General features: G+C 36.9%; 1 protein-coding gene and 1 long non-coding RNA gene across 23 annotated transcripts in view; one reads left to right on the top strand and one right to left on the bottom strand.

Annotated features, from left to right (window-relative positions):
- LRRFIP2 (LRR binding FLII interacting protein 2) overlaps nucleotides 1–11,853 on the top strand; it is a 58,172-nt gene extending 46,319 nt beyond the window's left edge. For 4 of the 21 annotated variants that reach the window (XM_053971697.1, XM_053971664.1, XM_053971729.1 and 1 more), the window contains 8 exons: nucleotides 678–770; nucleotides 4,115–4,216; nucleotides 4,466–4,598; nucleotides 5,885–5,934; nucleotides 7,319–7,439; nucleotides 8,434–8,513; nucleotides 9,478–9,582; nucleotides 10,319–11,852. In XM_053971697.1, the coding sequence (XP_053827672.1) occupies nucleotides 678–770; nucleotides 4,115–4,216; nucleotides 4,466–4,598; nucleotides 5,885–5,934; nucleotides 7,319–7,439; nucleotides 8,434–8,513; nucleotides 9,478–9,582; nucleotides 10,319–10,429 (795 nt within the window). In that variant the 3' untranslated portion in view covers nucleotides 10,430–11,852. Of the gene's footprint in view, nucleotides 1–677; nucleotides 771–4,114; nucleotides 4,217–4,465; nucleotides 4,599–5,884; nucleotides 5,935–7,318; nucleotides 7,440–8,289; nucleotides 8,348–8,433; nucleotides 8,514–9,477; nucleotides 9,583–10,318 lie in introns of those variants that run through there. The other 17 variants (XM_053971712.1, XM_053971705.1, XM_053971654.1 and 14 more) reach the window with 12 other exon arrangements.
- Nucleotides 11,854–12,946: 1,093 nt separating this feature from the next.
- LOC128812678 (uncharacterized) lies at nucleotides 12,947–15,302 on the bottom strand. Of its 2 annotated transcripts, XR_008438790.1 has the most exons (4): nucleotides 15,200–15,302; nucleotides 14,971–15,120; nucleotides 13,952–14,103; nucleotides 12,964–13,033 (listed from the first exon to the last, which is right to left on the bottom strand). It is a non-coding gene; the product is annotated as an uncharacterized LOC128812678 (long non-coding RNA). The 2 variants fall into 2 exon arrangements; XR_008438788.1 differs by having other exon boundaries at nucleotides 12,947–14,103.
- Between the last annotated feature and the right edge of the window lie 100 nt (nucleotides 15,303–15,402).

Here is a 15,402-nt window from a genome sequence, read left to right as displayed (position 1 = left end):
TATTAACACTAACAGAAAATCTAGCTGAAGCCACGTAGCTTTTTGCAGAAAGACATTGTCTTCTCTTCCCAGATGTAAAATCAAGTTCACTTCTTAAGAAGAAAAAAGTTGTCTCTAGCCCTTAAAATTCTTACGTCATCTTCATAGCTAAGCATTTCATTATGTTTGCAGGGGAAGCAACAAAATGCAGTGATAGTCAGCTAAAAAAGTAGGACTACACTTGATACATATTCATATAGCATCAGAAAGCAGTCAGCCGTTGTCTTTTGCTTCCTGGATGTTTGATTCAAATTCCCTTCTTTATACTTTCAAGAAGATTATTTTATTTTGTAAAAAATTAATAAAACCAATTGTTAACATTAATATTCACTTCCAAAAGGGACTTGAAGGTATCTGGAAAGTTGCAGTGGGAACAGTCACTAAAGAAAAGTAACTCTAGCTGCAGTAAGTTTTCCCAACAGCAGTGATTGAATAGAATTAAATACCATTCTCTTGCATGAATTAATGAGAAATATATTACATTAAACTGCACACTGTTTCTGTAACTTCATACTCATAAACTCTTCAGTTGAGTTTTATTACTTAGTTTCCTTTATCTATTTTAATGTTTGGGATTTTTTTTCCATTTCCTTACTTCTCTTTCCTCTTTTATTCTTCCCTCATCCTATTTACCACAGGCGAATCAACGTATGCAGGAGACTATAGACTCCATAACCAAAGAAATGTTTGATCTCCAGAAGACAAATAATTGGAAAGATAAAAAAATTGGGGTATGAATGAAATATGGGAGGAAAGCTGTTTTTTTTTAATTTAGGAGTAGATGGATGCCCTCTGCACCCCAAGGAATTCTGTGTACTCCAAAGAAATTAAGGCCACTCCCAACTTAAATAAAATGCTTTGCAGTCTTTCTCTTCTTCAGAAAATGAGCCACACTTTATTTGCAGAATGATAAGTAGTACTAATTAAATCTGTAATATGAACTGTTACACATACAAATTTACAATTTTTTTGCAAAGTTTTTGATGGCATGCCTAGTGGTAAAATACATTATCTTGAATTGACTTCTGTAATCAATTTGCGCATTCCTGTATTGCACTTCTGATTCTTGCATATTTGGTTAGCTTGTACACAACACTGAACCAAACCGGTTTTGTGATGTGACACATGAAATACTTCAGGTACTGAGAGTCGTAATTGAAACAATGGTTGTAGGTGACCTTTGGAGGAGCATCCCTAAGGTTCCTGTATAGGAAGGAGGGTGGTACAGAAAGAACTGTGCTGATACTATGCAGCTATTGTAGATCAGGCAGGGTTTGTCAGCTTTGCTTCTGGGCAGGCAGAAGTCATAGAACTGAGTCAGCCTGAGCATCGGTGATGACTACATGTCTCTGAACTTGTGGCAGTTCTGGGACACAAGTAGATTGTCTGGTGGCAATAGGGAGTTAATTGGAAAGTCTTTAAAAAGGAATTATCTGCCTCTTGACAGCTCAGGGGTCATTTCTCTCTACCTGAATTTTATACCATATTTCACTATATGCAGATTTCTTTGAAAATATTTTTATTTAATGGCGTTCAAGTCACCTTGAAAAGTTGCCTTTTAACTGGTGGTGGCCAGTTCAAAAACTATGCTGTCTTACTTTTTTTCATGTTTCAGTCTTTCTCTTCCATCATAAAAAAATTTCAACATTCTAGTTTTCTGAACATTCTTCTGAAAGCTTTTTATCTTTAATTTACCCTATCCTTTCCATACTTATTTCTCACATTTGTATATTGGACTGTCTCAATTTGTGCAATATTTTTGTGCTCTTTCAAATACATTGCCAGAATTAGTACAAGTATATCCTACAGTCAAATATCCTACCAGCCAGAATGACAAGAAAGATAGGTATATTTTCCTTTAGCCAAAATTGTCCTGCCAGTTTCTGTTCTTGTAAACACCATAACTGGTTATTTTTCTAGTTAGGTTTTTTTTTTTTTTTTTAGTTCTCAGAATTGAACTCTCTTAGAGAAGAAAATGTAAAAATGCTGCTCTTTTCTTTCTCATATCTGTAAATACTTACATACTTTTCTTAGCTCACAATTTTTGAGCCTTTCTCCCTCCTACTGCTAATTTTTACTCTATTCCAGCTTTAGAAGTCTCTGCAAAGCTTCACAATGTAGTTTATAACTAAAATTGTAACCAAATTTTACAATGTATATGAGACGTTTTAGCTGTTTCAGACAAAGAAAGGGAGGCAAACAGAACAAAATAGCAAGAGTTTGTTTTACACCTGCCTTCTTATGTTGTCTGGTTCTACAGTTCTTGAAATTTGTGGTTATATTTGATCTTAAATTAGATCAGTTTGAGGACACTGAGTTACAGCATTGGGTTATATTCCTAAAATACACAGTTACTCTACTGTTTAGTGGCGCCAAATTTTCATTTAGTAATGGCAACTCTGAGTTTGGTATAAAAGTTACAAAGGCTTTTGGAATATTTAGAAAATAGGATTCCAAACATCTCTGGATTCTGGCATATTATCAGATTTTACTCATATGAGTATGGTAAAATCTGTCTGCAGAACTTTGTTGTCCTGATTTCTGTTTCCTGCCCCAACAGAAGAATTACAGAGGTAGATTATTTGCAAAATCCATGTCAAATTAAATGCTGAGTGTACAAACAGTAGGATTTTTACTGGTTTTGAATAATGATTACTTAGATCTACATAGGTAGAAATACATAGTTATATCAGTTTCACTTCCTCCCCCATCAGAATTTTCTGATTTCCAACACTTGTGTTATTAAGGGGTAAGGATAGAAAATGTGTTTGGGGAAGGTCAGCATCATCACAGGACACTGTCAAGTACACATAGTCTGTGTCTGTGATTCTGGGCCGCTGTGTCAATTCTCAAGTGGTGAGCTTACTTCCCGTTCCATCTCTTCCACTGTTCTTTAAAAAGTAAAAAGATATATGTGTCTTTTAAGTAGAGCACAAAATTATGTAATGATAAAGGTTCTTCATGCTATTTATCATGTAGTTAGAGATCTAGTGTGTGCTAGGAAATAAAAGGACATCTTACAAATTTTAAAATTAAGACGTCAGCTACTGTTTTCACACATGTTGAATTGCCTTTATTTTAAAATGTGAATAAATCAACTGCAACAGCACTTGTCAGAATTTTCTGTTGAAACTGAGTAATGCTTTAAAATATTGCTCTAGTAAAAAGATTCTAGATTATAATTAAAATTTAGCATACTGAAGTTATGTGAGGCAAGTACAGTACAAATGTATACACCTTCATTTCTTTCATGATATCAGTCCATTCCTACAGATTCATGCATAGCATAAGCTTTAGTTTGATCATTTTCTTGGCCAAAATGTGTGTATACTTTTGCACTTGCTGTATGGTGAGGATTATTTTTAATGCATGCAGTATTGTATGCTGCCCAGTCAAATAAAAGTGTCCAACTAACTGCCAGGTAACTTCTCCAGCTTAGCTAGGCAAACCTATCTGCACCCATATTGCACTTCTAGCTGACGTACTTTTTTGTGCTAAAATAGTGCTACTACTATTTGCTGCTTTTTTTTTCCTCTAAAACTGATTGCTTTGGGTTTAGTAAATGGTGTTGTAACCCTTAAGCAACTAGTAACTAAACTAGTATTCGTGAGTGGATACATTCAAGGTCTTCCATGATGTATGTTTTCTACTTCTGTACCTTAAAAATGGCAGAGAAATTAGTTCAATAGATGTAATGTTTTAGGATCTTTGCCATTTGAGTTTCAGCAGATTTTATTTCTTGCTGCAGAGTGCCTGTATGAAGAAGAATCACTTACTCTTTAGGTACTCAATTTAGTTTATCAAAATTTACCAAAGGATAGAATTCACTGAATAAAAAAAACTCTCAAAAAATCTCAGACTTGTCTGTAAAAAAAGTCATTACAAATGTGGCATGAAGTTAGATATGCCACTTGTAGGAGGCAGTTATCAGAGATGTATGTTACTACGTATTTAAAAAGCACTTTTTATTTCTTTACTTGTATTGAGCTATCTGTATTTACTTGTAGAAAATCTTTCTGCTTTCATATGCTTTTTCTCTGTGCCATTCTTTTTCTTGCTATCTGCCTGAGCCCAGGCCCTAGAAAGACAGAAAGATTACTTTGACTGCATTAAGAATGAGCGAGATGAGCTCAGAGAGGAGTTGGCTGACCTGAAGGAAACAATGAAGAGAGGAAAGGTATGTTGGTAGTAGTTACTTTACAGTAACAAATCCAGGAATGGGGCATGAAATCAAGGTCAGTAAAAAGGAGGAAGAATGGTTACTATTCTTGTGCACTCTGAAAACCTGACCTTAGGGTAGGATAAATGGTCGATATCATTGTAACTGTTTCAATGAACTTGAAAGGCTCTTTAAAAATTTATCTGTTGAGTTATATTTTAGCACTTCTGTTGTATGACTAGTTTATTTTTTGTTTTGCATTTTTAGAAACATGGATTAGTTATAATTCCAGATGGCACACCAAATGGTGATCTAAACCATGAATCAGTGGTTGGTACAATAACAGTTGTATCACAGGAAGCTGCTCAGGTCTTGGAATCTGCAGGAGAAGGACCACTAGGTAAAAGTATCTTAGCATACTTTATAGAGTTTTTTGAGGGCTTTGTTTCCTCTCATTCACAGTGGGTGTGACTTACATTTTTAGATGCAAACACCTGTGATGCTTCTGGAATATATGCTTACACAACTCTGAGGATTGATTTTAATTTTTTGTTTGTTCTGAGTAAAAAGGCAGATGTATCTTTTGAGTAAGAAAAAATAATACGTGCTTAGATGTTTGAAACTGATTAGTTCTCTTGGTCCAGTTCCTGTTTTAATACTAACAGAAAATATGTTGCTTAAAAGCATTGTCTTTTGGATTAGTATGTTTTCCATTGTGTTTCATGAAAATAATTCTTTAGAAGTATACGTAATCAATGAAAGAACATCAAGTGCAGTGTTCCATCACATTCATTAGAAAAAGAAGTTTTAAAAGCATGCAAAAAATGACAGGGACAACAGAGACACTAATTGGGGGTTTTGGGTGTTACTTTAACTTGCTTTTATGCTTAGGTTGAGCAAGTTATTGTATGCAAGGTCAATCCACTGTAAAACTCTGTTAACATGTAGGAAAAAAAATCTCTATATAATTGAATTATACTTGTACATAATAGGTAATAGTTACATATTTTTGTATCGACAGAAATTAGACATGATACATATTTCTGCTGTGGCTCCCTCACAGGGGAATACAAATGTTATTATGCTTAATTTCTGTCAAAGTTACAATTTCTAAGGGCGCTGCTCTAGTCTTGGCACAGTGTTGCTTGATTGTAGTAATGGCTTCTAGTCATTACTGATCTTGTGACTAAGTAGAGATATTGCTGCTTTCCTGTGGGTCCCTTTCCAGGTACTTTTTTTGTCATTTGGGAACCCTTTTTGCAAACTTTCTAAACATATGGGGAAGGTTAGTGGTTCCCTGAAGAGACGACAACCTTCAAATAAGACAGGGAAAAGAATACACAATCAGAAGAAACTTTTGTTGGAAATGGCCGTTCTAGATCTTGGGACAAAACTGTTTTAGAATTTAAAAAATACATCAGTTGTTAATTTGCTTTAAAGATTTACTAAACTCTGAGGTCTTGCTTTTAGAATTGTTATACTAATAAACAGTGTGAATGAAGTATTTTCCCCTTTTTTTCTGCTATTAACTGAAGGTTGTTGTGCTATTAATTAAATATCAAGGTTTTGTGGTCCCAGTGCTATTAGCTTTGATGCACATTTCATTTGGAATGGAACAAAAAGTTATGAAAAACATGTTCTTAGTTACAGATTTCTCTGATTTTTAATTGGGTTCTTTGGTTTTAGATATCAGGCTACGAAAACTGGCTGGAGAAAAGGAGGAATTACTGTCCCAGGTAAAATAAGTTACTCATTTCAGAAGTAGACCTTTGTGTATCATTTTGCAGCCTATTTTTATATAAGTAATAAACAAACATTAAGCACAAAGGTGCTTAATCAGACATAAGCACTTAAGCAAAATAAAATACTCAAGTTTTTACCTCATTGACTACCAGGAATTGGCAGTTCCTCTTGCTAGTGTCCTTATCCATGGGACTTTGATCTTGGTTGGTAAACAAACTTCATTTCACTAACTGGTTAGCTGAAATCTAACTTGTTCCTGACTTTACTATTAGTGCATATCCTTAAAGCTCTTTCTTTTATTTTGTCTTATGCAGAAATATTAAAGTCAGTACAATTGCACTCTCATAAGCTCAAGTAGCATTTTCTTCAAAATTGCTGAGTGATACTATTTCATTGATCATTTTGGTAACTCAGAGAGAAAATTAATATTATTAAAATAATTGTGTTTAAATACAGCTGTTTTGAGAAGAAAGGACTCAAGCAAACATATAGCCATTGAGCAATTGTTAAGAATACTACAATTCTTGACTTTTTAGTTGATGACATTGCAAATTTAAAATTTAATTATAGTACAAATACTTTTTTGGACTGCCAATAAGTTATAGTATTAAATATATAAAAATATGTAAGTACCTATTTATCGCTGTATAATTTAAAAATTACTGATCATGTATTTGATTTGTATCGTGAATGGGGGTTTTGCAGGTTAATTCACATACTGCTAATCTGTAGAACAATATTTTTATAAGAGTGTCCAAAAAGTAGCTCCTACTTCTTTCATAATGTCCATACGCAGGGCACATAGCTGAGAAATCTATGTTCCCTGACTACTGGAAAAACTGAGAGACACTGCTGTAGCATGAAATGGAACTCCTAAAGACTAATGTGCACTACAGACGTGCCTAGGACCATTGTTTCCAGGTGGAGTATGAGAGAGGACCCCCTAAAAAAGCTGTGGATTATTGTCTGTAAACTCACTAGGATAGTGTTTGATATCTTTGTGTGTGTTTGGAGTGGGAAAGATACACAGTAGAAGAAATCCATAAACGGAGTTTAATGCGATCTCCTCTTCTGAAAAGTGAGCTGTGTTAGTTACAAGGTGCTCCTGCACTGTGCAGATATCCCTGCAGTACTGACGAAGCTGGTGGGCTTGGATTGTGCATTCATATGCAGAGGGCACTTGCCCAGTGATGGGGATGGGAGCCTATAGTAACTCAGGGAGTGACTCCCCTGCATCACTCTGTTATTCTTGTTTAAGAACCTTCTCAGCCAGTGGCATCTCAGGACTACTCTGCCTTTTTACCATTGAACATTTAGATACAGAACTACTGGACTTCTGGGAGTCTTTTTTTCATAAAGAAACACTTCCTTTTTCAGGTTAGAAAACTGAAGATGCAGTTAGAAGAAGAACGACAGAAATACTCTAAAAGTGATAGCATGAATCCAGATACAATAGACTTGGAGAATGGCTCTGACTTGCAGCTAATTGAAATGCAAAGTAAGTATATGGTTACTGTTCAGAGTTTTTCTTCTTGCAGAGAGGACTTCCAACTCCTCTTGTTGTGCACTAGTAGTATTGTGAGTGACTATATTGTTGAACAGATAGGTTTTTGTTGGTATATGTCTTTGCATGGACTTCTCACTGCAGAATACCTTAAAAATCTGCCTCTTTCAGTGTTGAAGAACAACATTCTGGGAAGTTATTTTTCAGTTGATAACCTTGCCTAGAGTGGGTGCCACTACTTGGATACAATTTTTAGACAATAGAATTTCAGATAAGATTTTTTTAAAACACATATTCTATGGGATGATTTTGTTCAATCTTTGATATAGAAACCTAATCTTGAAGACTACTGTCCCGAAGCAAAACATGAAAATTTATTTAACTTAATATTTAGCGTTGCTTCATAGAAGCATAAGATGCTTTTCATTTCAAGCAAGCTATTCAACTGAAAACTTATTTGTTTGACAGACTGTCATTTAATATGCTTGTGTTAATGACCATGAACAAAGCACTGGCAATGTGAGGGCTCAAATGTAACACCAAAGTAATTTGCAAAGCTCCTTAGAGTTTGTCAGTCAGGTTTAAGACTTGTGATATTCAAATATTATTACAGATGTCTAAGCTGAATGCTGCTGGTATTATGTTTATTGTGTTCTGGCATTTTGCAGTGTGTGTTGATTATTATGTTGATTCTGTTCTCTAAGGAATTCGTTTGCTGATCTAAACATGTGTTTTAAAAGGTGTGTATCTCATCGGTGCACCTGAGATTTAATGCACATTTTATAGAGACAGTAATTGTGTTCTCTAAATAAAATAAAATTATTTCCTTTCCATACTCTTGTAGATTGCTGAAAGAACATTTACCTCTTTGTGATCCTGGGTATGGGCTTCTCAATAAAATGGTATTTTTAATGAATTTTAATTAAAAGGGAAACTGCTACTTTAGAGAGTTGCTTTGACTAATATATTCATGTCAATTTTTGTCTAGGAGATGCCAACAGACAAATTAGTGAATACAAATTTAAGCTTTCAAAAGCTGAACAAGATATAACTACTTTGGAACAAAATGTAAGTGTCTTTTTTCATGTTTGTTATTACACTGCACACTTTTGCAATACTTTTTTCAACAAAAACTATGAAAGCATATTTCATAATTTGATTTACTGTTTGATATTTAGTTTGCATAGAATGACACCACATTTTTTTCATATTTCCTGCAATTAAATACCTGTGCACTGCAATTAAATACCTGTGCACAGCCTAACCATAAGAGAAAATCTTATGGTGCTGAGCTATAAAACCATGTTATTGACTTAAAAAGCGTGATTGTTTTCATGGATGTATAACTCTCAACTTCAGAGAGTACCTTTCACAATACAACTTTACAGCACAATTTCCACAACACAATACACAAGATTGTACCTTCCACAATACAACTTTCTTACGAGTAATTGGGTTACATAAATTGGTTTTCTTGAACTAGTAACTTCAGTTCTTCTTTATAATCTGCCATACTTTCGTATTTTAGGAACTTAATTACAGTTTATTACCTAAAAAATAAAATAAAATATTGTATATTAAATCACAGATGTGTATCTTTTCTCTTTTGCACAAATTCAGTCTAGTAGCCTATCATGTGGATTTAGGGGTAGCAGGGAGCTGTACATAGAGCAATCCAGCCAGTGGGTTTTAACATCGCAGGTTGCAATCAGGATTTGTCTCAAGTCTTCTCCTTACTGCTGAACTCTGTGCTTGGGCTCAAGACCTCTTTCATCATGTCCTGATAACAGTTCACAGTCTGCTTTCTACTTTGTATCTTTTCATACAGTTTCTGCTTTTTAACTTTCCACTTTCATTTTTAAACCTATATGTTTCCCAATTCTTGATTTTTTGTATTCCAGCTCTTCTCTCTCTGCTTAGTTCTTCAACTTTCTGTGTCTTCTCAGCTGTGTCCTTGGAAGAGCAGCTGGTGGCAGGTGAACTCCAGGTGGACCACCTGAGTATGTTCCTTTTGTCTTGTTTGGGTTTACAGATTGGACGACTTGAGGGACAGGTTGCAAGGTATAAAAATGCAGCAGAAAATGCAGAAAAAGTAGAAGATGAACTCAAAGCTGAAAAAAGGAAGCTTCAGCGAGAGGTAACTGACTTGGTTTCCTTTCCAGCTCCATGTTCCTTTCTGTCTTGAGCTGCTCTGTTTTTTGCAGCAAAAGCTGTCTTTTGCCTCCAAGCTCTGATTTTTTGTAATCTTCGATTACATCTTTTAATTAAGATGACTTTCAAGTCTCAATATGACATTCAGTAGGCATCTAGCACGTTAAAGTAATGTTAACTATGATTCAGTGCTGTACTTCTTTGAAAGGAAGCATCTAAGTGGTATTTTTTTCTAAATGTGATAACTTGTAATATTTTAAAGTAATCTTTCTACAAAATATTGCTAGAGAGATCAATGGTCCCTATGTCAAGTGACAGCCTGGGAATTTTCCAACTTGGATCTCAGAGGATTCTGGGAAGAAGCTGTATTTAACTGAGCTGTTGATCATTCTTGCTTAAGAGCTGCTGCATCACTAGCATGATGCCTGCTACCTGTGATGGGAATACTCTGTATCTGTATGCAAGTAATAATGGTGGAGAGTACTTTACCTTGTTCTAGGTAAATTGCTTTAATGTAATGGGAGGTTGCAGGCACCTAGTTCTTTTAGAATGAATACACTTAATGTGTCAGTTGCTTCACAATTATTTTAAAGATTTTAATTCTGTTTCATCTGCCTGCAATAATGGAAGTTTTATCTTAACTTCTATGGCACTCTTATGAAACATAATACTTTTATTCCTCTTACCAACTAAAGTGATAATAACTTTTTTCCATTTTATAGTTAAGAACAGCACTGGATAAGATAGAAGAAATGGAGATGACCAATAGCCATTTAATGAAAAGGCTGGAGAAGATGAAGGCAAATAGGACTGCGCTTTTATCTCAACAATGAAATGGAAATTGAAAATACAATGCACTGCTCCTTGAATAACTAGTCCCTAGCTTGTTTATAAATACAGACTTTCAGTGGCACAAACTATTTGAACACTGAGCTATTCACTGGTGGTTTAGTTGCATAATTAAATGACATACTTTTTGTAATTTATGAGAGAATGAAATGTAATTTGAATTCCGATGTGAATGGCAGCAATTTTTCAGTACTGTTTGATTCTAGAGTCAAAGATGGAGCACAATGCTGTATGTTTTTACAACTGTGGAATCAAGTTTACTCACAATCTCTTTTGGCTGCTTTAATGATGCTTGATGCTCAGAGACAGCTGCATGAATTCAAGACACTGTTATGAAACTAACACATACTTGCCTAAGACATCACACAACACAAGTGCCTTTTGTCTGGTGCAATTTAGTCTTCATTGTTGAAATAACCTTTGAAACCAGAAAGCATTTTATTTTAAGATACATTTGGGGTATTCCTCAAACTTTATACATTTTGAAAATACATTTTAAAAAATATTTAAATTTATAAGAAAAAATAGGGACTGTTTGTAAAGATCAGCTTCTTTTGCATGGGCACGTATGACTTCTGTGTAATTTTGTCAAATACTAGCCCCTGATACTCTTAGCTTTAAGAGTGCAAATTTAAAAACTGAAGTTGTATGCCATCAAATTGTGTCATCTGCTTAAGTGCGAATTGAAATTTTATGGGGGGGAAGAAGGGGGTGAGAAATGTGGCTAAGGAGTTTATTAAATGGACACTTTACTGACCAAAACTGGATGTTTTGTGTTTTCTTTTGAATATGGAGATGCTAACAGGACAGAGCAAAATCAGTAGAATAGTAAGATCTGATCTTCATATTCTTAACAAGTATCTTTCTGCCTTTGAAAGAGTGAGTTTGAATTGTTTTTTCTTAACCTAGTCTGCTACTATTTGACAGTACTGCCGTGGAGAAGAAGAGCTGCACAAGGAAGAAAGTATTTTCTGGAATGGTGTGGTTTTTTGTCTGTAGCATACTCCCTGTAGACAGTGAATACTGTTAAGAACTTTGAGCTGGCACATCACAATTAGGACATCAGTAGCCCCTGCAGTGGCAATTCTGAAGTGTTTGAAGTGGCACTGCCTCTGTGTTGAACTTTTCATGAGGCCAGCAGGAGCCTTGGTCTGAGAGGAATCATACTTTTGGACTTGTAGCAGGTATTTTCTGCTTTGAAATTGCTGCTCTTCTGGGAGTATTTCTCAAAACAAGGCAGGTTTCAGGACCTTTGCAATCCTGAAAGTGTCTCTGCTTCACCAGAACTGTTTTCAAAGAACAGCCATCTTGATTATGCAAAACTAAAACTTTTTGACTCTGGATGTCTCCTGGACTTGGAAAATAAAATTCCTTCCCTGTTGAGATACCTTGTAAGTAGCAGGTCTGCTTAGGCCTGTTTATTAAATAAGAGACACACTTTGGTGATCGCATAGATCATTGTCTGTGCTGTTAACTCTTTGCTTTTTGTTGTATACTTATTCAGTAGAAACTCTTACGTCTTGATTAGTTCTTAATCATAGGTATTCTGAAGATAAATGGATACTTTGGAGGTTTTCAGTATGTACAAAACTCTGCTAAAACCTTATTTGGCATGTGGTAGGGGACTTTTCGTTGACTTCCTCTAAACCACCCCATTGAAGCTAGACATTGTATGGCACAGGGAAAACTGCAGCTTCAATATGAAACCGTGAGAGTCAGATAAGGACTTTTTCTGGGGTAGAGGTAAAGCATCAGTACATTCTTTCTTAAAATTAAGATTTCTAGTAATTTTTTTAAATAAAGTTATTAATAGTTCTATTAGCATGGGCATATTGATTGAAGAGATTCCCAAGTTTTTGCTACCAGAAAACTAAAACAAATTCAACAAAATATCCAGACCAAGATTCCCAATGGGAGGTACCAGGAAAAGCAGTAAGAAGGGAGAAAAAAAAGGCATTAATATTTTGTCTTGATACAGTATAGGCATGAAAAAATTGTAAGTAATTATGAGTGACAATTGGATAGCAATATGGAAAGCTTTTTTAAATTTATTTTTATCAAAGCACAATTTATTTAATCAGAACTGGAGAACCAGTGTTTCTGTGATGAGCAAGTGAATAGAACATGATGGTACCAGTATTGCTGGAGACCACACATTGCTTGTTGGCCAAATAAAAAACAAGCATTAGGTGTAATTATGGAAAGCTTATGGAAGAAGTTACTGTATTTGGTCAGTTCAACTGGGGTTTGGTTGAGGAAAAAAGGGTAGGTTGTGTTTAATTATATTACTCAGGTAATTTTATTGGTGGTTGCAAGGGGACAGGGACAATTTTTAGTGGCTCTTGGATGTAGGGTTTTACCAAATTACTGCTCACAAAAAGGCATGAGGTTAGTACAAGGTATGTCGCTGTTGAGGCAGGGATGGAAATGAAGAGACTCCATCTTCAGAAGGCAAAGAATAATCTTTATTAACAAGTAGCGTTCCTCTTTTATAACCACAATCACTAAGGTGAAATATGATTGGTCTCAAAGGGAAAACTTTTCACACTATTGGTGCACTATGAATAGCACACTGTGGTAGAACATATCTATAAAAAATATGAACAGAAAGAGAGATAATAATTGTTTTCATTCCTTCTCCTAACTTTCCCAGGCTAGGCCTGGAAGAATTCTCTCTTCTCTCTGACTGAACTGAGAATATCCACAAAGGTAAACTAACATTGCATAATACAATCTTTTGTTTTATTGAGGGCATGTTTTTTTAACACCCAGCATGGTTTGTCCTTCTCTCAAGTTTATGGGGTTTTGTTTGGTCTGTGGAGGGCTCTTAGGGCTGGGTGAAAGATTTGGTGAGTGTGTTGTTTTGGAGGACAGACAGCAGCATCAAAAAGGTATGTGCTTGAGTGGCAGTTCAGGGGCACTGAAGTAGCCACTCCAATTTGAAACAACAGGAGCTGTTGTTTCTCTTTTTGATGCTAAAAAAAAAAAATTAAAAATCATTTTTGGTTGCTTAACCCCCATCCAATTCCAATAAAGGCACAATTTTTTTGTGTGTAAAGGATGCAAAAAATTATCCTAGAGGAAGGACATTAAAAGCTTGGAAAAGGATAAAAGAAATACTCTGATTACAAAAAAAAAATTATTTTTGACAGCAAATAAACATCACTACCACCAAGCTGATAGGCTCAGTGATGCTGTTTTGCTGTGATGAGGTGCTGGCACTTTGGGGAGAGAAATCAGAAAATGGTCAGCTGGAGAAGGCTCCTGTCCAGCCTTCCCCTTTTGTAGTGCCCAGCCATGTTAGTGGCCGTGCTCAGAACTGTACCCAAATCTACCAATCAGTTCTCCATTCTGAAAGAGAACAGGATGGCAGGACTAGTGCCACCTCCTCCAGTTAACGAGGAGATCAAAATCCTCACACCTGCAAGGGTGAGGGGAAGCATGTGTGCCCATTGCTGTCTTCTACTACCCACTATGCTACCCATGCTGTGAGGCCAGGTACCCACCTTAAGAGACCTGCTGCTGGAAGAGGAGCTGATCCCAGATGATGTCCTCATCCGTCTGGAAGGAGGTGTACCTGCCAGGGTGGCACTGGCAGTGAATCCATTCTGCAGACAGTCACAACACTTCCCAATGCAGTCCAGGCCCCAGCTAGAATCTTCCTTCAGAAAACAGCAAATGCATGCAAGTAAATTAAAAACCTGGAAACACGATACAAGGTAAAATGTTATCACTGTATCACAGGCCTGAGGAGAACTGAACCATTATCTTCAAGGAATAAACCTCCCCACAGGTGGGGGAAAAACTTGCCTTTGCCTTTCCCAGCCCTCCTGCAAGGGCCTGCAAAGCAAACCTGCTGGTGCATGGATTCAGAACTCCTGCCTCTGCTACCCCCAGGGGTAGAGGTTTTTGTCAGGCTCCCCCCAGCTCATGCTAGGTTGGGTGGTGAAAGCTGTCAGCAGGGCCAGGAACTAGCTCCCCTTGCACAATATTCATGCCCTCCCCTACAAAAAAAAAACCCACAAACCTGGCAACTGGCTAAAAAAATAATCCCACCACACCACAGCAAAGCCGGGAACCTCCAGTGCCCAACCAGGCTGGACTATGCAATGCCTGGGATCAGGAGCATTCCCCCTCTCACTAGGTGTAGACTGAGCCTTGATTTTAACTGGATGTAGACTGTCCTCAAGGAAGGTGCTGTAACCACAATCAGCTTTGCCCCGCTGGTGGCCAAGCCAAGGGTGGTTGTGCCACAGGATGCCACAGTTTTTTACTCCAGGTTTCAGGAAGACCATGAAGTCAGGGATCTGCAGTGGGGATGCTTCCTCTTTTCTGGTCCATGGAAACTTCACTGGACTGCCATGACTTCTCAAATACCATGGAGAGTGCTTAGCCACTTCTGCAAATTCCCCCAGGACTAGCAGAAGCAGCTTATCAGCTGTGAAGTCTACTCTGTGCTGTGCTTGCAGAGAAAGAATCTGATTTTCTTGGCTTCTTAATGCCATGAGATGTGTAGAGCTGTTACTTGCCAGATCCTACTGTGCAGAGGGATGGATCTTTGTCATCTCTTGGAGAAGATGTATGTCCTGCAGCCAAGAATGGCTGAAAACATCTTCCAATGATGGCCTGTCCAAGGGACAAACGGATGAACACCATTTGACAAGGTGCTGGCACTCTGGGGAGAGAAATAAAAAAGCTGCTGGACAATGGTCTCCTCTTTTCAAGGGTCTGCAGTGCCCAGGCTGTGCCCAAACCTTCCAATCTCTGTTTTGGAGAGCAGGATGGTAGGACATGTCCCAGCTCCTCCAGCTAACCATGGGAAATCAATCTCCTCTGTAGCTGCAAGAACAGGATGCTCCTATACCACCTGTAATCTCCCAACACTGTTATTCCTCCTGTGATGCAAACCAGGTACCAGCTCAAGACACCCATGGCAGGAAGAACATAATGGCCCAGA

Source organism: Vidua macroura, chromosome 1, assembly GCF_024509145.1.
Source record: "Vidua macroura isolate BioBank_ID:100142 chromosome 1, ASM2450914v1, whole genome shotgun sequence".
Taxonomy (NCBI): Eukaryota; Metazoa; Chordata; class Aves; order Passeriformes; family Viduidae; genus Vidua; species Vidua macroura.
The sequence above is the reverse complement of the archived record's forward strand: the minus strand, read 5'-3'. Positions and strand labels throughout refer to the sequence as shown.